Below are 25,245 nucleotides of genomic sequence, written 5' to 3'. Positions count from 1 at the left end.
CTTTTTAAAGATGGGGCTATAGATAAATTCAGTGAATTTCCTGTGTCAAAGCTTGTTAGGGGCAAAACTAAGAAAGAGATCCAAATTCCAGTCCAATACTGCAAACAAGAAAATCACCCTCTATTGCATAGTTTATTGCATAAACATAATTTCAAGGACACATTGACTTAGTGAAGACAGCATATTTTTAGTGCCTGGGTACATTAATTATAAGTCAATGCTTGTAGCCTGTTTCTGATAAATTATGTCCAAATGGCAGGGCTGTTCTTGAAGTAATTTCCCATTTACTTTGATCTACTAAGTGTATTTTAAAGTATCAAAGTTTATTTCATTATACCCTTATGACTAATAAAGGATAGTCTCCTCTGAGTAATACCAATCAGTATGTTTCTTCTTTTATTATTTTATTCATCTTAATTTATTTATCTTTTTTTTGGCATCACCATTTATTTCACTATATTCTCCTCCACCACTACATGCTCCGCCTCCCACCATAATCACCACTCATGACATAGACAAAGTGTGTTTCTTTTATAACCTCCCTCTCCCTTACCTCCCTAGCAGCTGGTGTTCAGCAGTTCTCTCCCATCATAGACTCTCCTACAGCAATACTGATATTGCAGGGCCTCTAATGCCTCATGCTCAATCTTAGAATCCAAACTCATTGATCTCTGCTGCAGTGTCTCTTCCCTAGCGACCCCTACATTTGGCAAAATGCACTTCACTTTGAGAACAAGGGTCATAACCACCTTCTTGCATGCACAGAAAATAAACAATAATTAGTCTATGAATGAGTGAATGAGAGGACTCATTGGAAATTAAATATTGCAACAAGGATTCTGGGAACAAAAGCACAAATGGTACATAAGGAGAAAGCCATCATCAGAGACAGATAGAAGAAAAACTTTCAGGTATCTTACAGCAAAGAGTCATCAGCATGCAATACTTTAATTTTTAAATTCACAGGTGAGAATGTTGGCATGCGTGTATTTGAATAACTATATTGAGATAATCACAGTGGGCATTTATTGCATATAATAGTAATATTTTAGAGAACTTGATATATATATTTTTAAGCCATGCCATAATAAGTCCTCTGGTAACAGAGATCTACTATGTTTTAGTTTTAATTAAAAATACTTTGGCTTCGGGGAGGCAATTGGCTCTAAGTCCCTTTTGGATGTGGCTCAGAGTTATGTGCTAGTCTCATCTCCTTTCAGATTCCTAAGAGTATTCTAGGCTTCTATTATACTGACCGTTCACATTTCACTAAACTCAACAAACTTCTAATTTTTGCTAAAACATTCTTCTCATTATATAGCTCGCCAACCAATCCCTATTTGTCCTCCTTAGTTCTTTCCTTTTGCTGGAATCCTTCTCAGGTGTAGCTATCCTCAGCTCACACCCCGTCTACTACCATATTAATTCATGAGCACCTCAATAAAAACATGATCACACTGTTTTAAAATGATAATTTTTCTTAGCCCCACAACCCCCATACATGCTGAGAACAACTTGGGAGCAGCACTGCTCATACCTACATTATTTCAGCTCTCGGCACTGAGACAGACACCGAGTATATACTTAGCAAATCTTGTTGAAATGAACAAACACAACTCGTGCCTTCTCGTAGCTCAGCATGCAGTGAGAAGAAAGATATGTGAAGGTTGTTAGTATCCAGTGTGAAAAGTCAGAAGAAATGTGTGAACGCCATGTGGTGGAGCACAAGGACCAGAAGGGCTGACTGTACTTGGAGTAGCCCAGAGAGACATCAGAGAAGATGAAATGTGAGCTTGGCCTTGAGTAAATGAAAGATCTCAAGTTGGCAACAGAGGAGCAAAGCATAACAAAAACAGGGGAAAACATGTGCAAATCCAGAGAGTTGTTAAAGATAATGGCATGCTTGGAGAACAGTGAGACGTTCAATGCAATCTTTAAAAATAAAAGCCTTACAGCCACTGCCCTCTGTCTTGCCTCCTCGCCTCAACCACGCGGCTTAAAAATGTCTCCACCACTCTTTATCCATTTCCTCACCTCCCACGTGCTCCACCCACGGCAATCTGGTTGCTGTTACCACAATCAGCAAATATCTCCTTGTTCTTTATCTAATGACACACTTGAATCCTTTTCTTGACTTTACTATAATATACAATATGACACCATTGTTATCTCTCTACTTTGTCAATACCCTCCTGCATTGGCATGAAAAGCACATTATCTGGTATTGTGAGAAACCCTTGGGAAAATCCTCATCCTGATACCTACTGTGTCTTCCAAAAATCTACCTGGAATAATATCTCCTAGAAAATGTATGGGACTAACACCAATGGATAATATCGTATTATTCTGAATTAAGACATACAAGTTCATTGCAACTCTCCCAAGAAGACAGATTCTACCTGGTAACCTGGGGAAAAATATGCAACCTTTACTGCAATGTTTGTTTGTTTTTGTGTGTTTTGTTTTTTTCACTGAGGTTCAGAAATCATAGTTGTTTGTTACTTAGTTTATACAAAATAATTGAGGGTGAGGGGTGGTAGGGAGTGCCATTTTCTGAAGAAGCCAAGAGAGCTGTGACTGGATGTACTTAGTTCTCACGCTCTCCCTCCTGCAAGATGAAAAAGGATGGAGTCAAATTAGTCAAACTACCTTTATTGACCTCTTTTGTGAAATTGTTACCCCATTCTCTAGGTGAGGGTTCACTGTGGGCAATATCTTTGGGTTCATCCCATTACCGAACAAATCGTATCCTATCTTGACTAAGGGCTGCAAGTAAAAAATATACTCATCATTGCACATCATTGCATCTAATCCTATTGAATTAAAAGCTAATAAGCAGATCAACCAAACAGCTGAATGACCAATCGCTATGATGCACACTGACCACCAGGGGGCAGATATTCAACGCATTTTGGGAAACATTTTTAAAAACTATTGGAGGGTGCTGAAAAATATTGGCTGAATGAATGAAGGTTCCCCAAATCTAAACTCTATCTTTCCATAATATCAATGACCCTCCAATAATCAACTTCTACATGCCAACTTTATAGTGAGCAAACATTATGTCTTTACTTTTGATATGCATTATTTGCCATATTTGCAGAGGTCATTTACAAATGACAACTTCTGATAAAAGTTAGCATCTATGTCCAGTATCAAGTTTTGACCAAATATTGACATATAACAACTCTCTGAAACCTTCCTATGATATTAACTAAACAAACAGCACAATATCCCAATGGCTGCTGGAGGATCTAATTGATACTGAACACTGTGTTTTGGTAAAAATAAAATAAAAAATTAGGTCTAGAAACCAAGGTCAGCACTTACCCTGCCTGGCTACTCCTTAACAGCCTAATGATAAACTCTGAATCAGTAATGTTGAGATGACTTCAAAGTCCCCATCGTTCAAGTTCTAACCTTAATACTTAGCCCTGCAAGAGATAACCATATGAGCTAAGGTTCTTAGCCTAATTGTTGTTGCAGTAGTTGGTGGCTATACCATTATGCCTTAAAATATGCACCCACATTGCCGAAACTGGTTTGGCCAGCAGACTGAAAGGTCCCAGGTTCGATTCCGGTCAAGGGCATGTACCTTGGTTGTGGGCACATCCCCATAGGGGGTGTGCAAGAGGCAGCTGACTGATGATTGTCTCTCATCGATGTTTTTAACCCTCTATCCCTCTCTCTTCCTCTCTGAAAAAAATCAATAAAATATATGCACACAGTAAAAGCATTTACTAATATGGGAAAAGCCATCTATATAGAAACCAATGAGAAAAATTAGCAACGAGTGAATTGTAAATTTCTGAAATTTACATGCCTACTAAAACCTTGTCAGTTGTCAACTACTAGTACATTCCAAGTTTAATTATCTTCTTACTCATGAATAGCTTAAATGTTGAAATAAAAAAAGATTAAACTTAATTGCAGACACTGTAATTAGAACTTTAATTATAATTTAGAACTTCACCTTTCTCTGGACAATTATACTGGTTAATGATTCTGAGATAGTTTATGTGTGTGTGTGAGTGTGTTTTCTCTTCGTTTTTAATACGTTCTGCTATGCTGCTTTTTCCTCTCAAGCTAATGTCACAGCATATCTCCATCACTGACCTGAACAGGAAGACTTGGGGGTTTAGGTCTTGCTATTCAGTGTGTGCACTGCATAGAAATGAGTGTATCTGCTAAGCCAATAAAAATAAAATTAAATTTATCCTTTGCTTTTCTTCCATTGCCTAATTGCTTCTGAAAGCCACTTTTATATATGGCTGATAATGATATGGGTACATGTTCCCTTACCATTTCAATCACTTTCTATTTAAAGTGTCACAGCCAAGTGTGGTTTCTTGATCGGGCCCTGTATACCAAAATAAATTCAAACTTCCCCTTATTATCTTTCTTTCCAGCAAAAAAAAAATAATAATAATATCAAGGTTGAAAATCACTCCAATTGATCATCAAAAAGACCAAGTCATTTCTTTTCACAAAATACATACATGCTTTTAGATGGAGTGCTGTCTTCACTAGTAGATGTGCAATATGACTAAGTATGTCTATTTGTATCTGTCTGTGTTACATTTGCATATAGATAATTCAGCTTTTATTTTCCCCAGCTTCATCCTGCTTCTCTAGATTTGGACAAATAACAAACAGTACCTGTTGTGTGATCAAACCATCTCTTGGCTCTCATTCAAAATCCTCCCCATTCCACACATTATTATGTATACCAATTATCAGTGTATTGGTTCTCAGCTCCACATGCACCCTCCTTTCTCCTTCTCGGAGATACTGCAGAAGGACTCTGTAAACACTGGTCCTTTGCCAGTTGGCACAACGTTGGGCTCTGTCAGTAAAAGGTATGAGAGGAATCTTTTGATGTTCTAGCCAAAGAAGACTACTCTCTGTGCTTCTCTTGATGGTTCAGATGCCTTGTGATTCTTTGTGTTGCTTCAAAAGGTTTTTATATGAGGAGTTTTCAGCCACCAGGCAGGATATTCTTATGCACCAGCTTCCACAAAGACCCTCCCAGGTTTCTTCACCAGCAACAGTGGCATGCTGCTGGAGCACCAACTTACTCCTCACAGAGGTCTGACGCAGCCTTCGGGGGCAGGGCACTCTGCTAAGTCCTCCCTGTCTCCCTCTTTCATGACCCTTCACTCCTAGAAGTAGACATTGCCTTCTGTGTGTGCTAATTCTACATTGATTGGGGTTCTCTTACCCTGTTTTATTAGTTAGCCATTTGCACAGTCCATAATGAATGATATTGGATTTTCCCTCTTCAAATGACTGCTGAGGATCCTTTCCTCTGACTGGATTCTGATCCAGTGCTCACTTGGCGGTCTTGCAATTCATCAGACTTCCTCCAAGGAGACTACTGGTAAGACTCAATAAGCAGGTGAATAAAGATGGAAATGAAGTAGGAAATTGGACATGACCAAAGAGAATGCTATTGGACTGTGTTAGGCCGGGGAATTCAGGGAAATGTAACATTAGAAAATTGTAGAGGGCTCACAAAGCTTTCAAAAGTCTCTGAGATGTAAAATATTTACTTCATTTGGTAAAATATCTCAATATATAGATGCATGTGCACACATACATAAACACACTCACATACATATACATTCCAAAACAGAAAAATAAAATTAAAAAACCAAACTGATTTTTTATATGTTGCCAACCACAATTCCACTCAACTCAATTGTATTTAGTTTGGAAAGTAAGTCAATTTTAATGTTTAATATAAAATCTGGTAGGGGCCTCCAAAAGAAGAAATCAAATCTTGAGTGTGCTAACATTTTTTGAAGTTCTTGGGTTGAAGTTCGCTGAAGAGAGGAAATTTTGCTTGGCTGGTGTGGCTCAGTGGTTGAGCATTGACCTATGAACCAAGAAGTCACACTGTTCAATTCCCAGTCAGGGCTCATGCCCGTGTTGTAGGCTTGATCTCCAGTGTGGGGTGCTATGCAGGAGGCAGCCAATCAATGATTCTCTGTCATCATTGATGTTTCTATATCTCTCTTCTTCTCCCTCTCTGAAATCAATAAATAATATATTTTTAAGAGAAACCAAATTTTTATTTCAATTTAAAAAAAATGAAGTTTAAAAATATTTTGTTGCTAATGACTACATGCCTAGTATTAGCTACCAACCTTTTATTTTTATTTATTTATTTATTTATTTATTTATTTATTTATTTATTCTTTTGCATATAAACATTAACATTTATTTTTCTCATTTCAATATTTTATTAAACTACTTTTTGTTTATAGGGACAACCAAGAAAAAAAGTAAATAAACATAGGCTCATGGGAATGTAGAATAGATTTTAAATTTTTCAAAGAAGCTTTCATAAACACAGTGACAGAGCAGACAGGACCACAGACACACTGCAGCATGATTGGCTGATCATGACTACTTCACTGGGACACAGTCCTGTCCCAGTTCAGGCACATGTTATCCTGAATCTTCAAGTCTTAAGATTTTCACATCAGCATCCCCTGTTCTTCATTTCAACTTGACATCAGTAGATTCCTTGTGTTAACTGTTAAATTTTAATTTTAATTGCAGAATTATAATGCTTTTCCCCATTATTTTCCTTACTTGACTTTTCTCATAACTCGTGATTTGTAGAAATGTATAAATTTGCCAACTTTCCCTGAAAGGAAGTCACACATGGAAACACTAGCTAAATAATTTCAGTTTCTTTTCCTTCCCTTTAAGAAAAAAATTCAGCTTCATTGAGGTATAAATGATAAATAAAATTGTAAGATATTTAAAATGTGCATTGTAGCAATTTAATGTACCTATACATTGTGAAAGAATTCCCCCCATCTAGCTAATTAGTACATCCATTACCTCAACTATTTATCGTTGTGTGTGTGACATTTGTTTAAGTTTTACTCTTTTAGAAATTTGAGTTATACAATACAGTGTTATTAACTACAGTCACAATGCTTTACATTAGACCTTCAGACCTTATTTACATTACAGCTGAAAGTTTGCACTTTTACATCCACCTCTCCCTATCCCCACCCCCAGACCCTGACAGCCACATTTTTTATCTTGGTTTCTAAGAGCTTAATTTTTTTTTTTTTGACAAAAGTAATACACATGGAATTTGTCTTTCCCTGTTAATTCACTTAGCATAATGCCCTCAAGATCAATCCATCTTGTAGCAAATGGCAGGATTTTGTTATTTCTCGTGGCTATATAATATTCCTCTGTGTATATATACCATGTTTCCATACCTTGGTTATTGTGAATTAGCCTATCATGAACATGGGAGAGCAGATACCTCTTTACGATCCTGCTTTCATCTCCTTAGGATGGATACTCAGAAGTGGGGTGCTGGATCTATGGATTATATTTTTTAATTTTTTAGGAACTTCCCTAGTGTTTTCCAATGGTTGTACCGTGTTACATCACCACAAACAGTGCTCAAGGGTTCCATTGTCTCCACATCTTCAGCAATGCTATTAACTCTTGTCTTTTTGGTGATACAAAAATATATATAAAATAAAAAGGACTAATCGGAACACCCAAGCTACAATGGAGTGCCACAGATACAAAATGATTAACATCCTTAACTCTCATGTATTTGGCTAGAATAAATAAGCAAGAGTCAATCACATAATCCTTTAACAGTAAAAATACTCCTTTCTTCTTAAAAAAAATTATCCCTCCCAAGTTTGCAAATATTCAATAAAAATAGTATTTAATGAAAAACTCACCATATCTGTGTCTGAGACAGGGCCAAAACTGGTCACATAGATGTTAGTGAAGACTTCAGTAATACTGTCTGATATGAGAAAATGAGATTGAATATAAATATTAGGTTATGAGAGGCACAGGAGACAGAAGGAGTCAGGTTCATGGCATGGTTAGAAAACTATGATATTTAGGGATATTGCTCTTTCTTTTCAACTTTCAGAACCAACAAAAATATCTATATTGCTCACTTATTTCATAGATTCTGGCAACCCTAAATGCAAAATTCCTAAAAGTATTAAGATCTTCTTTCTTGGAAACTACAACTGACTGGAACATTCTTTTGTAAGCATATTTCTCAAAATTAATAGTTTCTTAGAATCTATCATAATTGAACTAATTTTCAATAAATTTCCCACAGGTACTAAAAATAAAATACAGTTAGTATGATTACTCTGTGATATAGTCCTGTATTTGATTCTTAAACTAAATATTTCAGATGGTACTTAATGATAGTAGAGATTTAGTTTTTAGGTTATAAATTAAAGAATCTTCTGAATAAGGCACAAAACAGACTGTTAATCATTACAAATAAATATAATTCATATTAATATAAAAAATCATTATTCAATTATATAAAAATAAAAGCCAATAATATACATTAATCACAACAGATTGCTTCCAAACAAGCTTGCTTTTAAATGTACTTAGTGTGGGGGTAAGAGGGAGAGATCAACCAAAGGACCTGTATGCATGTATGTAAGCCTAGCCAATGGGCACTGATACCAGGGGGATGAGGGCATGAGTTGTGTGAGTAAGGGGGCAGTGGGGGTGATAAGGGCACATATGTACTATCTTTAAAAAGAATGCCAAAATTGCCAAGACTTATTTAGCATTCATTTCAATTGGATTGAATTAAAGTCTATAATTATGTCCCTTATTGACTGTAACACAATTTACTGGATTGCTCTGTTAGCCAGGTAATTTTAAGTAAGGCAATTGGTGAGGGGGGAAAGTTCAAAGGAAATATTTTAAGAGAAAAACACTTTAAGTGTTCTTATAGAAGAAAAAGGCATCATTAATTTCTACCATCTTACAGTCAGGGGATAAATGATGATGGAAACTAATACAATAAAAATTTCTATCATCATGAAATGAATGTCTTATCTAGTAACTATCAAATTTTTAATTCTAGACAAACACTACCATGAAATATTTTAATATTATAAGGGACATTCATTTATAATCATGAAAGAGAGAGGAAACTAAATCTGGGATATTGAATCCACTATGGCAAAACCAAAAAATAAAAATAAAAAGAATATGAATAAACGGAGTAGCCTTCTTCAAAAAGTTTTACATATATTAATCTACATAACAAGCCTATGGGATCGGTGTTTGCTTATCCTAGTGTGTGCGTACACATATGTACAGAAAAGGAAGGGACTGTGCCCAATGACTCACACTTATAACCCAAGCAAGCAGGCTCCTGAGCCCTCAAGGTAAGCCAAAGCATTATACACAGCCCATAGTAGAGCTGAAATAAAAGTGTGTTCTCATTTACTGCATATTTGTATTCACCACAATACTCTGTGCCAAAGACATTGTTATAGTGTTCCAAATAAATATAGTCATTCCATTTTATTATATGTATATACTATTCTATTACAAAAATTATTTTTATGAAATTTTATTATAAAACTGATTTGAAACTTAAATGCATTTACAAAGTTAATTCTCAGCTGCCACCTGCTCCAAAGACCTGCACAGAGTCAGCTTCATGGATATGCAACTTGTGCACAGGACTCTGTTCTCGGAAAAGCCCCATGCCCAGTTTAATGTTCTATTATTACTATTTTAAAATTTAATTTTTAATAAGTTTGTTTAAATTGATTTTTTAGAAAGAGAGATGGGGAGAGAAACATCCATTGGCTTTCTCTGGCATGTCCCCTACTGGGATCGAGCCTGCAATCCCGGCATGTCCTGACCATAAATCAAACTGGCAACCTTTTGGTATACAGGATACCCAGCCTACTGAGCAGCACCACCGGGCTATTTTTAAATTTCTTAATCATTTTCTGACTAAAGGCCCTGTATTTTCATCTTGGACTGGACCTGTGCTGGACCTAAATTATATATGTGGAAGGAAGAAAGGAAGGGAGGGAAGGAGACCCAAGTTTGTTTCTCCCTCCCTTTATTTGACAAAATCAATAATACTATCACATTTATTCAATAAACAATAAAATAAAATTTTAGTAATTGTAGATAATGATTTAAAATATTCCAGAGCAGAGAAACTAAAATGTTAACGTGGTCTTCACCCAAATAAAAGCAAAAGCAATTGTCTTCCTTAGTCTGGAAGAGTTACCGTAACTTGAAAAAGAGAGATGGCAGAAATGTGTGAATATATTCATGCTTAAGGATATGAAAAACATCCACCGCATGCCAAATGGAAAGTGAAGAGTAAGGGAGAGTATTATCAGTACCTAATGGCTGTAGAGAATACCAGCAAGAGTGAAAAATAGGATTTTACCATTAAAGCTCTAAAAAGAGCAAAACCTAAAGATGAAGAAGAATATGCAAAGTTACCTTAAAGAAATGATTTCATGGTCTGCTAAAGAATGTATGCACTGGAAGAAATATTCTTTGGCTATGAAAGTTCAGAAAAAGAAAAATCAGCTAAGTACATGCTGACCACAAATACCCAATAGATTTCCGAGACTGAAAAAATGATTCTTGGTAATAAGACTTGGAGGATTTCCATATAGATGGATGCCCAGAGCTATAACTAATCAATAGGCATTAGTGAAATATCCCAGTGTGAGGACTACACATATCTGGTACATCTAACACAACTTTCCAGGGTTCTGCATTTGAAATGCAATCTTGGATGATGACTTCGCTTTTCATGGGAGAAAGAAAGAAATCTAGACTCCTGTATCTATTTAGTTGACATCTCCACTTGACTATCTATTAATTTTCTCAAACTCATCATGTTCCAAACAAAATTTACTTTTCTTTCCAAAATCAACTGTACTTGCAAGACTTTCCCCATAATTTTTGTTGTTATTCCAACCCTCAGTCACAAATCTTGTTTTAAACCACAAGATTTTTCTTTTAAATAATAAGTCTGATTGAGTCTAAAAAATATCTATAATCCTATCACTTCTCATCTCCTTTTAAAGCTGTTACTATTCTTAAAGTTAACCTTATCTCTCCATAAAAATACTATTTCCCCTGATTCACCTTTTTATAGACTCTTACTTTGTTATAAAAGCTGTCATGAGATATAATTCACATTATATAAAATACATAATTTATAAGTGTCAATTCAGTGTTTTTAGCATAGAATTGTGTAACATCACTACTCTCTAACTTCAGGAAAAAAATGTATAATCAGAAAGAAATCCTGAGTCCATTTGCAGTTATTCCTTGGCCTCTCTCCCTCCAGGCTCTAACAACTACTATTTCAGTTTTTATTCCTATGTATTTGCTTATTCTAGATATTTTATATAAATTGAATCCCTTCTATGACTACTTCATGGAGCGTTGTTGTTTTTTTAAGTCATAAATGGGTGTTGGATTCTGTCAAATACTTTTTTTGCACGTATGCAGAAAATCATAAAGCATTTGCCCTTTATTCTATTGATGTGACACTTTACATCAATTTATTTTCATGGTATTAAAGTAACTTTGCATACTAAGATAAATCTCACTTGGTTTTGGAGTGTAATTTTTTATATGTTGCTGTATTTGATTTGTTAGCATTTTGTTCAGCATTTGTGTGTCTGTATTCATAAGGGGATATTGGTCTAAAGTTTTCTTGCACTATCTTTGTCTTTAAGTATCAGTGTGACACTGGACTAATAGAATGTTCCCTTTTCTTCTATTTTTAGGATATTTTATGAAGGATTGGTGTTAATTCTCTTTTAAATGTTAAACAAAATTCATCAGTGAAGCCATATGGAACTGGAATTTGGTTTGTGGGAAGTTGTTTTGTTACTAATTCAGTCACTTTCCTTGTATGTCTATTTAGGTTTCCTATTTCTTTTTGAGTTAGCTTTAGTATTTTTCATTATACTAAGAATTTGTCCTTTTCATCTAAATAATTTAATAATTGTCATATAGCCAGTGTAGCTCTGTGGTGAGTATCTTCCCACCCCTCTGCTAGTGCGTCCTGGTAATCCCAAATAATCCATAGCATAGAGCACATGTATCAAACACAAGGCCCGCGGGCCAAATCCGTCCCGCCAGGCCTTGCAATGTGGCCCCCACCGCGCTGTCATCACTGCACTCCGCTGCGTTTCCATCACAATGACAGTTTATGACTGTTCAGTAAACCATTCGGCCCGCGATTTAGGCTGGATTTTAGAATTTGGCCCCTTCTTTGATTGAGTTCGACACCCCTAGCATAGAGTCTCCTTCTGAGGGAAACCAAACACCAACTATAAGCATCAATCACCTGGGTTAATTCCCATACACCTATATGTGCACTGGTCATCAGTCAATTTCATAAAAATCAATCAATACTTAAGTGACTTTTGTGTATATGGCACTATGTGTTCCCTATTAAGTGTTGAAAACTGAATTTGGTAACATATTTGCCACTAGTCTACCACAAAGGAATTGCTGCACCTCACTCAGTATCTTCCTTCCCCAGTGTAAACCCTTCAATATTTGTTAGATAAAAAGGAAAGACGAACAACACTCCATTCGTTCTGCATTTGGATGGTCAATAAATTGTCCATTATACAGGAAGAGTTCAGAAAAATAATAAAACCATTATGCACTATGTTTTGATACAATAATTTTTCATTATAGTTCTACATTTTGGTCTTTGATTTTTTTAATTTTTATTATTCTGCTTGTTCTTATAGTTTTTTTGTTTGTTTGTTTACTTTGCATGTTTTTTTTTCCTACTAATGTAAATGCATTGATATTCATAGTATATGCCATTTGAAAATCCTGAACAAGAATTAAGATGCCTTCATGCTTTGGACAAGATACAAAAAAACTCTAAAAGGAGAAACTAAACACTCCCATCATGACAATAACTGTTATTGGTTACAAATGAATTTGACTTTTAAATCACTTCAAGGTCTATCTGTTCCCAACAGGCTTTGAGACTGTTCTGGCCGCTAGAACCATCAGTAGTAGAAGATCTATACTGTCTTCTCTCTCTTTGGAATGTGTTCCTTCAATACCTGAAGATCCAGTTTATTCTGGTGAGGAAGCTGAGGACACACCTTCTCCCCAAAGTACTAGTAAAGGAAATCAGTGGGAAAAGGGAAGAGAAGACTGAGTGCACATTGAGTCCCTTCCATTCATTGGAGAGCATTGGCTCAATTAACAAATAGCTACTAAGGGCTTACTAAGTACAGTCCTGAGACATCCCTAGTCTGACAGACAAGGGAGAGAATGCTCACAAAGGGAAGAAGCTGCGTGTGGTTCCAGAATCAATTGATGTCCCGTAAGGTAATGTTTCACCAAGCAGTTGTTTCATGCTCAGCCTGGGACTCTGACGAGGGAAAGAGTAAAGATGTTCTCAAAGAGGCCACTTCTGCTAATACAAATTATATTCTCTTGGAGGAAATTCCAGTGACCCAACCCCATTTCCGGTTGTTAAAGATGGCATCTAGAGCACGTGGGATGTCAGAACACTGAGTCCAAAGTTCAGTCTGGGCACAAGTTATTATACATCTAATATCCCTGGGTTAGTTGGTAACTTGGAGCATACTTAGCCAATCATAAGCTGTTCTTCAAACTAGCTTAGCAAGTTATAAGAATTTAAAAAGAAAAACTATGCTGATATAAATTTACATTTTGTTCCCAAAATACATATTAATAAGAAAAGATTCTTATACCCAATATATAATAAAAATGAACTTTTATCTTTTAAGATGAAAATTATGTTATAGATCAATATAAATTGAGGATTCTTAATGCACTAAAATATAATTCATATGGAATTCATAAATATTACTGATATCAAGGGATGAGAAAAATCTTACTTTATTCATTTTCTATATTAAAAAATGGTATATAAGTTAAGCACATTAACTGACTCTTTCTTTTATGACCTTTTCACCATCATCACAGAATACTGCTATCAACAATAAACAATAATATTTCTATTGACCTTGCAAAATAATTTTTGTTATTTTTTTTTTACTATTTTGTAGAAGAAAATTATTTAAATGTAATAAAGTATTAACTTTTAAAATACACCCCAAACAATTTTAAAAGTTCCATATAATGCCATGGCTTTTAATCATTCAACATCTCTTGTCTTGCCTTCTCTATGCCTGGTCTTGGTGAAAGGCACCAACATCTTGTCACTTGTCAAGATTTTAGACTCAATCTGAACCTCTTATTCATTCCCACATTTTATTTTTTCACTAGGTTAAGTTGATTATGTTTCCTACATTTCTTGGAATATTCCTTTCCACCCTATCCTCACTGGCAATAGCCTCTAGAATGGCTTTTTTTGGTCTCCTGCTTCTAGTTTCATCAACTCCTATCTACCCTCCTTAATACTGCTAGAGTGTTCCCTCCTTATCAATTGCAAGATGTCTCTTCTCTGATCAAAGTTATTCTCACTGCAGCCCCTTTGCCCGTAGATCAAGTGCAAAGTTCATAGCACGGCATTTGAGACCCTTCATAATCATCTTTGTGTCTCCTTCCTGGTGCCGTGCTATGTTGTGTACCTTAGCCATACCACAGTCCATGCCCTTCTCCTTCACCCTTCCTTTCTTTGTAGTTGCCCTTTCCTCTAGTTTAATCCTCACTCTTAAAAAAACAAATGAACTCAAATAACACTTCTTCTCTGGGGTACTTAACTAGTCTTCCTGGTAGTTACCATCCCTAGGGAATTTAATTAGTCTTCCTGGTGGTTTTAGAAAAATGTACTTCTTTAAATAATCAACACTATGTAACGTTCAATGCATGAGAAGTTATTAAGTGGTTGTGTGTCCTCCACTCTATTCACCATACAACAGACAGCTCCTAGCACAATTTGCTCAGTGTGAGAAACATAGATTATCACAGAATGATACAAAACCATATCCAAAAAATAATTTTCATCAATCATTATCTATAATGTAAGTTCACATATATTTTCTTTAGAAATGTGGCTTTTAAGTTGGGAATTCATTTTGAGCTCCTTTTTGTTCAACTCTAAATGGGTATCTCTGAATGAGGGTAAGGCAGTGCCAATCCTGTCACACTTAAATATTAAAAAAAAAATCAAAGTATTTATCTTGACATCTATGAATAATCTGAACTAAATTATGCAAATTATGATAATGATAAATTACTGAATAACTTAATCATACATGGAAAACATTTTAAAGCAAAATTTTAGATTTTGATGCTAAGAACATAAGATCATCTGATTTTCTTTCAAGTAGAGTTTAATTCTCACATTCAACAATCCAGCATTTTTCATCTACAACATTCCATGATTAAAGGCATTCCTTGCTGGCAATATTACAAATTTTGCTATCTCCCCGAATCTCTTGGAACAGTCTCAAAAAGAAACTCGCTTCACACATGGATCTTGTTGATATTCTAATTTGATGATAGTATCACTTTCTTCCTAAAAATAAATTTAGCTTAAAGTAACATAAAAGGAAAAAAGAACTCTCCTAAAGTGATTAACTTTATCACCTATCACTGGATGGTATTTCCTGAGGGTATGCACATTGGAAAATGTTATGATTACTCTACACTTAACATACAATTAGTAAATTTTAGAAATTTATGTAGCAATGTTTAAGTACTTATCCTATCTGCTGAATTCCCATTGTGTGATACTATAAGGTTCTTACTACCTATTAATCTTATATTCTTTGTATCTATAATAATAGATTAAATGTTCACATATGATCCAAACTTATTTTCATGGTCACTCTATAAATTGCATAACTATATTCATTGTACTCCTCATCTAAATTAAACAACATATAAAACATATAGCTGAACTGAAATATTTTTTACTTAAAACCCATGCTCATACCTATTTCAATAATAAAATGCATTCAAAACACAAAGACTGGTTGGCATCTGAAGTAGTGCCAGTATAATCCAACCATATAGACTGATTACATGTCATGTGCCAACCTCAAGTCATATATTTGGGGAGATAATAATATGGAGCAATACTAAAGAAAGTTACATTTCAATTTAATATTCATTGCTAGTTATGCAAAATATAAGGCTGTTTCAATTTTAGGATAAAACATGTACATTTGTGAATGTGACACACATATATACATTCATACATATACACACAATATTTAGTAAATAGGTTATATAAATACACACGTTTTACATGTTATACATATGCATATGTGTATACACATAGATATATACATCTATATATGTATATATGTATGTATGTATGTATGTATGTATTTTGAGTGTGTGTGTGTGTATATATACATCCCAATATAAAATTTTGGTGTTGAACTACCCTATATTTAAGTTAAAAGACATATTATTCTAACAAATCTGGAACTTCAGAAGTGTGTTACATGTAGCATGATACTGAAAATTAATAAATACATTTCCTTTCTTTCTCCCTATTTTTCCTCCTTCAAAACAAAAGCATATTGAGTGTGTTTACACTAAGTAATATACTTAGATAAATGATGAAGGACATTTAATATGTAACCATCATGTCTCATAGAGAGAAAAAAAAAACCAGTAAATATATTATTGCCTGTGCAGTGTACTTAAATGGTAAAAATAATGAAAATACTAAAGTGTGGTATAAAGGGGAAGATGGTGGGTGATGGTAAGGAGAGAGGTGGCACTGAATTCAAAGCTGGGGAGTCAGAGAAAGGCTGACCAAGCCATCCTTCTATCTGTAATATGCACTTCTTTTCATTTGTTTTTTTTTTATCTACTCTCAGAACCTTTCCCTTCTAAGCACTTTAACTCAATTGAATCCAAGCCTCATGTTTGCAACCTAAAAACATATTATTTTTAATGAAGCTATTATTTTTAATGAATAAAAATACTTATGATTGGCCCTTTGAGGGAATTTTAGAAGATCTGCAGGCGTCTTCAAACTACGGCCCGCGGCCACATGCGGCCCGCAGAGGAGTCTGATCCGGCCCGCCAGGTTTTTTGGGCAGTGAGCGCAGCCGAGGTGTTACAGTAGGAATTAGTAGTTCATATAGTCTGGCCCTCCAGCTCTCTGAGGGACCGTGATCTGGCCCCCACTTTAAAAAGTTTGAGGACCCCTGATAGAGTATTACTTAGAAGAAAATTCTAAGAAAGTAGATTTACAGCATCAGGCTAGGACTTCAATGTTAATTCAGAAACTGGTAGTAGAAGAAACTACAAGAAATGTTTCATTCTACACAGAAATGAAATAAAAGAATTAAAAAAATATATAATTATGAGTTAAAATGATAGAAGAATTCTCTGGTGGTCTTGCAAATTGTTTTGAAAGCTACTGTTAGACCTTGTCAAGAAATGTCCATTTTAAATGTCCAAATTCTCAAATAGCATTTTTTTTTACTTTGTTCTAAATATGTCTCGGAATCCTAATTATATCTTTATATTTTTCAGAACAGTAATTTTTATTTTAAACATTTTCTACTAAAGAATAAGGAAAGATATAAAAAATTATTTTACATTCAAAATTTTAAAATCAGGACATTTCAAAAGGTATGTATAGATAATAACATTCAAGGCTTACCCAGGAAAAACTGACCTTTTAAGGAAAGTGATTATCCACCATATTGGAAATAAAAAATTGGATTTGCTACTTATTAGTATATGGCATACCTTAAATTCCTCAGCTCTGATCATACATCTCCTAGAACATATTTTAATGTAAGTATTCAGGTTTTCTTCCTTTTTGATTTGCATTTAAGTTTTACCCTCTTTCCTTCTTTGCTTTGATATGTTTTTATGAACAGTTGATTATTCTCCTCTGTCCTAAATTCCATTTCCATCAGTGCTGCCTCTTACTGTATTGTTATATAAACCTGTAAGTTGATACATTTGGCGTTTTATAAGAAAACGATCCCCACTTGTCCACCCTTACTTGTTCCTGACATTGCTGGTAGTCTTTCAAACTGCTGTTTTAGCTCTCAGGGCATTTTTACAAGGTAGCTGTGGTACAACCTCCACTAACAGGTCAAAGACATGCCCAGCCATGTTTGTCTTCACTCAGCTCTGAACACGGGACTCAGCCTTTCCTTGTAAGGGCATGGAATCACTGATAAATGAGCCACTGCACCTCATGCAATAACAGCACACCCAGTTCATAGCCACGGGGATGGCGATAGCTAAGTCAGGGATTTCATTTGTGCCCTGACACTCCTCATCTGTGGCTCTTCCCTTTGGAACCTGCACAACACTTCTGCACTCTATTTACAGCTGTTGGGGCTTGACATTTTGCTTATATTTGTGACTCACAAATTATAATGGGGGGGAAAAAAGCAAAAACAGACATAATGAGTGAGCTTCGTCATTTATTTTCCTTTGGTCCTCCCAGAAAAAACAATGTTTGTCTCTCCTCTCAGTGGGAAAGGTTTGATGTATGCCATCTGTAAATGTCCACAAGAATACAAATCCAATACAGAAACGAATCACATAATTTCCAGAAACTACTATGACGGTTCTCAGTAGTTGCCTAAGGATATCTCACCACATAAAAAGAAGAACTGATCCCCTTTTTGCCATGGAGGAGAAATTTGAGACTGACTTTTCAGGACTCATTTGGTCAGATAATTTCATCCATTGCCATTTTTATTGACTGCACAGTACTTGTCTCTATATGGCCAGAGAACAATGAAGCCAGATCACTACTAAGGCTCTTAACAAGGAGACCATTTTCTGCAATCAAGACAGCTGTAGGCATCCACATTGATTTTAGAGAAAGGCTGCAGTAAAGTGCCTGGATCATTTGATGATGGATAGGTAGAAGGGCTGGACTCCGATTAAGCAGAAAAGCAATTTTTTTTTCTGGAGGGCCATATTATCTTTTAATGCCTTACTGTTTTCTCTGAGTACTAGAGTTATTCCTGTACCCTCAAAGATTCAACAATTATTTATTCCAAACCTACTCTTTGCATATCATTTTCTTTCTGCTGTGGAAGATGTAAAGAAGTACAAGTGAGTCTGCTGTTCTTTTTTGAGAGTACAAAATAGGAAGCTACAAATCATAAAATAATAATAACCATTATATTTATTTATAATTCTTACTGATTCTCTTTTTTTAATATAATTTATTGATTTTTTTTTTTTTTTTTACAGAGAGGGAGGGGGATAGAGAGTTAGGAACATCTGTGAGAGAGAAGCATTGATCAGCTGCCTCCTGCACACTCCCTACTGGGGATGTGCCTGCAACAAGGCACATGCCCTTGACTGGAATTGAACATGGGACCCATCAGTCCCCAGGCAGACACTCTATCCACTGAGCCAGACACTGTATCCAACCAAATCAGGGCCCTTACTGATTCTTAGGCCCAAACCTTGAAATTATCCTTGATTTTCCTCTTTCACACTCTCATCCATTCCAACAGGAAATCTGTTAGCTCTAACATTAAAAGATATTCCAAATCCTGCCACCTGTAAATATCTTTACCTCTCCCATCATGGCCCAAGCTGTCACCAGCTCTCACATGGATAATTGGTCTCCCAGGTGCCATCTTTACTCTTGGAGAGTCTATTAACATCAAAGTATAAAAGGTGAGTATTGCCGAAACCAGTGGTAGAGCATTGGTCTGCAGACTGAAAGGTCCTAGGTTCAATTCCAGTCAAGGGCATGTATCTTGGTTGTGGGCACATCCCCGGTAGGGGGTGTGCAAGAGGCAGCTGGTCGGTGTTTCTCTCTCATCGACATTTCTAGCGTTCTCTCTCCCTTCCTCTCTGTAAAAAATAAAAAAATTTAAAAAAAAGGTGAGTATTACAAAACTGGAGGCCTGGTGAATGAAAATGCTTGCACTTGTGGGGGCGGGGTTGTCCCTCAGCCGGGCTTCATCCTCTCACAGTTTGTGACCCCTAGGGGAATGTCCACCTGCCAGCTCAGGTCTGTTCACCGGGGGGATTAAGCCTAAACTGATGGTCAGACATCCTTCTGACAGCTGGGAGCCCTCAGGGCATGTCTGAATGACAATTTAGGCCGGGGTGGGGGTGGGGGTGGGGTTAAGACTTTAGTCAGACTTCCTTAGAGCTGCTGAGGAGGCAAGAGAGGCTCCTGCCACTGCCACTGCACTCTCAGCAGTCAGCCTGGATTATGGCTAAGTGGAGTCCCTCTATGGGAGCACACTGACCACCAGGGGGCAGCTTCTGCAATGAGCGTCTACCTCTTGATTGTCAGTGCCCAGTCATTCCCAGTAGTTCCTCAATTAGTGTCTATTTGCAGATAACCCTTTTATTATATAGGATTATTATATAGGACAAGGAAATAGAATCATGCCATGACTCTGCTCAGAACTCTAAAAACAATTCCCCATTTTAGTCAAAGTAAAAGCTTGACCTCACAGGGTGGCCAATAATATCCCAAGTGATGTGGGCTATTGTGGCCATTACATAACTTCATCCCTACTAATTTATCCTTATATGGTCCTGGCCTCCTTGCTCTAGGCACACCCTCACCTTAAAGCCTTTGAACTGGATACACCCTTTCCCAACTTAGATGCTCTTTTCCTAGCCATCCTTCAACCTTCTTTAAATATTCATGGAAATGTCAACATCTCAATATTGATGAATCTATATTAACTGGAAAATACTCATCGTACTTCCAGTTTCCCCACTACTTGTTTCCCTTCTCTAATTCTATTTATTTTCATTTTTTCCACTCATGGCCATCCTATCTAATAAAGAATAATATATGCTAATTGACCCTCACACCATCACAAAGATGGTAGCACCCACAGCCACAATATGGCTGCATCCAGTACCTCAGCTGCCCAGGGCCACCTGAGGCTCAGGTAACCAGGGCTGGACGAAACTTGAGCTGCCAGCAGTGGCAGCAGCAGAGGTGTGATGGGGCATCACCTTTCCCTGATTGCCAGGTTGTCTCCTGCCGCTGAGGGCTCCTGGACTGTGAGAGGGGGCAGGAGCTGAGGGACACCCCTCCTCCAGTGCATGAATTTTCATGCACAGGGCCTCTAGTACCATATAATGTACTTATTTATTGTATGTATTTCTCCTCGTTCACTCAGATGTAAATTTAGGGGCAGATATCTCTTTTGATCACTGATATATTCCAATGGGTTACAACAATTGCAGACTTGTGCATTCAGTAAATACTTAAAAAAAATAAATGAGTAAACTTATGAAAGAATGAATAAAAAATAGCTCTTTTACTGAATGCATAAACTATATGCCAGTGCTTTGCTAAGTATTCTGCATATCTAAACTTTTAAAACCCTGTAAGGTAGGTATCACCCCTCCTTTTGGCAAATGCAGGAACTGAAAGTTTGGAAGGTTTGTTAGTTGTCCAAAGTTACACAGGAGGTGAGAGGCAGGGTTAAGATGGAAACTCATGTCCGGCTCTAAGACTTGAGATGTTAGCCACTGCAACGTTGAAACCAATGACTTCTAGCAAGTTTCACAGCACAGCGCTGCATAATCATAAAGTCTACAATGCACAGGAAAGATTTAACCTTTGTGGACTGGGAAGCAAAATGTAAGTCTCAAAATATATATACTTTAGAAACTTTTTTAAAACAAGAAACTGGCTCATGATTTCTATAGAAAAAGCAAAACAAAAATACAGGGAACATGGGTGAATTCTAATTTGTTATCCTTTTAATTTATCTCATCATATTCTGTTCTCAAATATCTCCTGGGAATTACTCCTAAATTTCTCTAATGTTCAACATCTGTTCTTGAATCTTTGATTACTGTAAGACCCAAACCTTTGGTTACTTCAGCACTTTAAGTTCAGCTAGGTGTTTAAACACACACACACACACACATACACACACACACACACACACACCAGATTCAAACTACTAGTTTGGACTTGATGTAAACCATCCCACCAACTGATCCACAGCAGCTCTCAGTGATTCATTTTGAATTCAGCTTTGGTCACATGGTCACATGAATGAAATCACTCAGTCTCGCCTTGATGAAGCATGGGAACCTTTTATATATATATATATATATATATATATATATATATATATATATATATATATATATATATATAATTGATATTTTTACAGAGGAAGAAAGAGGGATGAAGAGTTAGAAACATCGATGAGAGAGAAACATTATTCAGCTGCCTCTTGCACACCCCCCACTGGGGATGTGCCCACAATCAAGGTACATGCCCTTGACTGGAATCCAACCTGAGACTTTTCAGTCCTCAAGCCACTGAGCCAAACCGATTTCAGCAAGCATGGGAACCTTTTCATTTCCCTCACTCATGCGGCCAGTGTATACTTGTGTGCATATTATCTTACTTCAATTTTTTTGTAAATTTGTCATTCACTTTGCCCTATCTATGTTACAATTTAGATTCCAAAATTCTTTAGGATGAAGAGGGGCCTGGATATAATTATAAGCACTAACTCACTTTATAGATACCTTGCAGGCAGCCATGAACTGAATAGACTCTTAATATGTACATTGTGATAAAAATATCTCTGTCTACTCTTTTCCAAGACATGCTCCACCCACCCACACCAACACTTCACTTTCTCGTTTGTCCGATGAGTCATATCAGTACTGGCAATTTATATTAAATGCTTCAATGCCAATTTCTTGCTATTTTTGCCACTATTTTCTTAACCTAAATAGTCCTTGTAACTGCAATTGTTCACTTCTTGAGGTCTAAACATGGAAGAATGAATAAAGCAGTCAATATACTCCTGGCATTCCAATGCACTAAACAATATTTTTTTAGGATTAAACATCTCTCATGTTTTAAAAGTGTTGCAATAGAATGTCTTTCCACATGGTGCCTTAAACAGCAGTGTCCCTTCTTTTGTAAGCACAGTGAAGAGAAAATATATCCTTTGGGTCAGGCTATGCTCAATTACCCTCCTCCCCAAGTAGTTCTTTCACTGCAAATAACTTTTCGTAAATGTTTCGTAAAAATTTCTTTTTTAAATCAAAATTATGATTAAATTAAAGAAAACAAGAGGAGAGTTTTTAAATGCACAAAGCATTTACTGAAGCAATTCCTGCAGAGTAGCTCATTTTACATGTAGGACTCCTGATTCTCCCATTGCCAAACCTTCCCCAGGGCCTCAGAATCCTCAAATAATCAGGTCTATGCCAGGCACAGCACTCCCAGAGCACGCCTGCAAGAAAATACATTATGGCCTAATACGCTGTGCATTCTACGCCTTGTTTTCATTTATTTATAATTTTCTGCATTACTTTCAAATATGACTCGGCCAATTAGAATGACAGTTCAATAGTAAAACCTTTTACGGCTCTAAATGCATGCTCCATCGGCTTATCCGACCATTTAGAACTAAATGTGGTTACAGAAGTTTTGTGTACATTTCTTCCCATTATTTTCGTAATGGCACTGATGCACTGCCTTTTTCAAGAGTCATGCGCACTCATCTCCATCTTCACTGAGCCTGCTGAAATGGGACATTTCTTGCCAACTTCAGATCCCTGTGAACTGCTATTTGGATCATGATGCTCAGTGCTCCCACCCACAGCAACCCTCATGAGAGAATTCCACTTCCTCCCAAAGTCACCCTTTACATTCCTGAAATCAATTTTTGTTTTTCCAACCACTGCTCTATGTGCACCTCAGAAAACTTTTAAGAATGCTGGGCTTTTCTGAAAATCAACATCAGCTTTCTCTGGCTCTGCTTGTCATCGCTCTGCCCAGGACTTCTGATTTTGTCCTCCTGTCCAGTTCCTCATTACAGATTTGCCAAGCCAATAAATCTACTTCTCGATTCCTGACTTTCTTGATATTTCCCACTCAAGAACCTGTTTGCTGCAGCCTCTTCACACCCATGTCCAGACAGAAAACATCTCTGCAATTATCGGGAGCCTCACTGAGCAGAAAGCATCACTGCTTTTCAGCTTTGAGAATTTAGAGCATCTAACAGCTCCTCTTGCTAATGTTTATCAAGCAATTACAGGCTTTGTGGCAGCAGTGCTAGAATAAGTGTGCCTGCGTATCAGAATCACTTCTGAGATTCACATGAACCCTGGGTCCTCAGAGGTTGTCACAGGACAAGGAGGAACAAACCAGTTTCAGATTGAGCATGTTCTATTGTCCTAGGAAGGGAAAAAGGAACAAGACATAATTGCTTGTTCCTCCCTGTGGGGGTTTGATGTAAAGTTGGAGGAGCCCTGATTCCAAGTCCTCATATTGTCATGTAGATTTCCCACTCTGGAGGGAACAACATTGAAACACTTCCAGCCCCATTCTTCACCAAGTCACACCTCCCCAGATAAAGAAGTAACTTTTGTGACAAAGTTGGGAGAAGGAACTGAACGTGCTCAGCGCTGCTGCACTATTTGGTGCAGGGGCAGATGGTATAACTGTCCCCAGCCGAGCTGTGTCTCCTTCTCTTCCTGCTCCCTGTGATCACACAATAGAGCCTAGGCCTGCTGCCTAGAGACAAATAGTGTAGCCCAAAGTCTCTTTCTGTCTTCACTATTGGGATTCTACACACAGAAAGAGTAACCAAGAGTATGTGTATCCATCTGCAAGCCCAAAGACATGCTGGAGTGAAGAATTCTTGAGCCTAACTATAAGCACACATCTAAGCCACATTATCTCACCTAGCCTAACATTGTTAGTAATGAAATTGATATTCTGATCTCCACACGTGAACTTTCTGTGTCTAGTTTTGTGAGAGTAGGGATTTAAGAGAGGAATAAAGAGGTTGTATTACTGGCTTCATTCAACAGCTAAAGAGAATTAATTACGCATGCTTTTCACCCACAATGGTGAGTTTGCACTTGATTGGAATGTGTGGAGTTTAAAGATCTCAATTTGAATCTGAATTCTGTAACTTACTATCTGCATAACATTAGGCGAGTTATTTAACCTGTTAGTGCCTCAAGTTTCCTCACCTGTGCATTGAACTACTCTTTAATGAGCACATTCCATGTGCCAGGCGCTGTTCTAGGGTCTGAGAACACACTACGAAAAAACAGACCAAAATGTCTGTTTCCAGGGACCATTCCTTCTGTAAAATTGTTCTACAACGTGAGATCAGTAGGAGGATTAAATGGGTTAGTATATGAGATACAGTTAAAATGGTGCCTGGAGCATGATAAGCTCTCAATAACTGATGATGATAATGATCTGGGCTTCATTTAGAGCAGCAATAGCAACTCTAACTGAATAATTCCTGCTATTAAAGCAGTTCTTCTTTCTGTGTGATTGTCTCTGAGCTTTAGGATGTCCCATGATGCAAGGATGATTCTCTGGTGAAATATTTTATAGCTTCTGATTTCTAAACTCCACTATCAAACCCTACACTCAGCTCCTTAGGGGATAATGTTATTTAATATGTTATGCTGTTTCAGGAGGAATTGGTCTTTGACTTTGAAAGTACAGAGCTTTCAATATGTATG

General features: G+C 36.7%; 1 protein-coding gene across 3 annotated transcripts in view; it reads right to left on the bottom strand.

Annotated features, from left to right (window-relative positions):
• The window catches only part of GABRA2 (gamma-aminobutyric acid type A receptor subunit alpha2), a 96,919-nt gene that overhangs the window by 46,398 nt on the left and 25,276 nt on the right, over positions 1 to 25,245 (bottom strand). For all 3 annotated transcript variants that reach the window (XM_045572908.1, XM_036417229.2, XM_036417237.2), the window contains exon 3: positions 7,731 to 7,798. In XM_045572908.1, coding sequence (XP_045428864.1) covers positions 7,731 to 7,798 — 68 coding nt within the window. The remainder of the gene's footprint in view (positions 1 to 7,730; positions 7,799 to 25,245) is intronic.

The sequence above is a fragment of the Pipistrellus kuhlii genome, unplaced genomic scaffold, assembly GCF_014108245.1.
Source record: "Pipistrellus kuhlii isolate mPipKuh1 unplaced genomic scaffold, mPipKuh1.p scaffold_m20_p_1, whole genome shotgun sequence".
Classification (NCBI taxonomy): domain Eukaryota; kingdom Metazoa; phylum Chordata; class Mammalia; order Chiroptera; family Vespertilionidae; genus Pipistrellus; species Pipistrellus kuhlii.
Note: the sequence above shows the minus strand (reverse complement) of the source record. Positions and strands in the feature narration are given on the sequence as shown.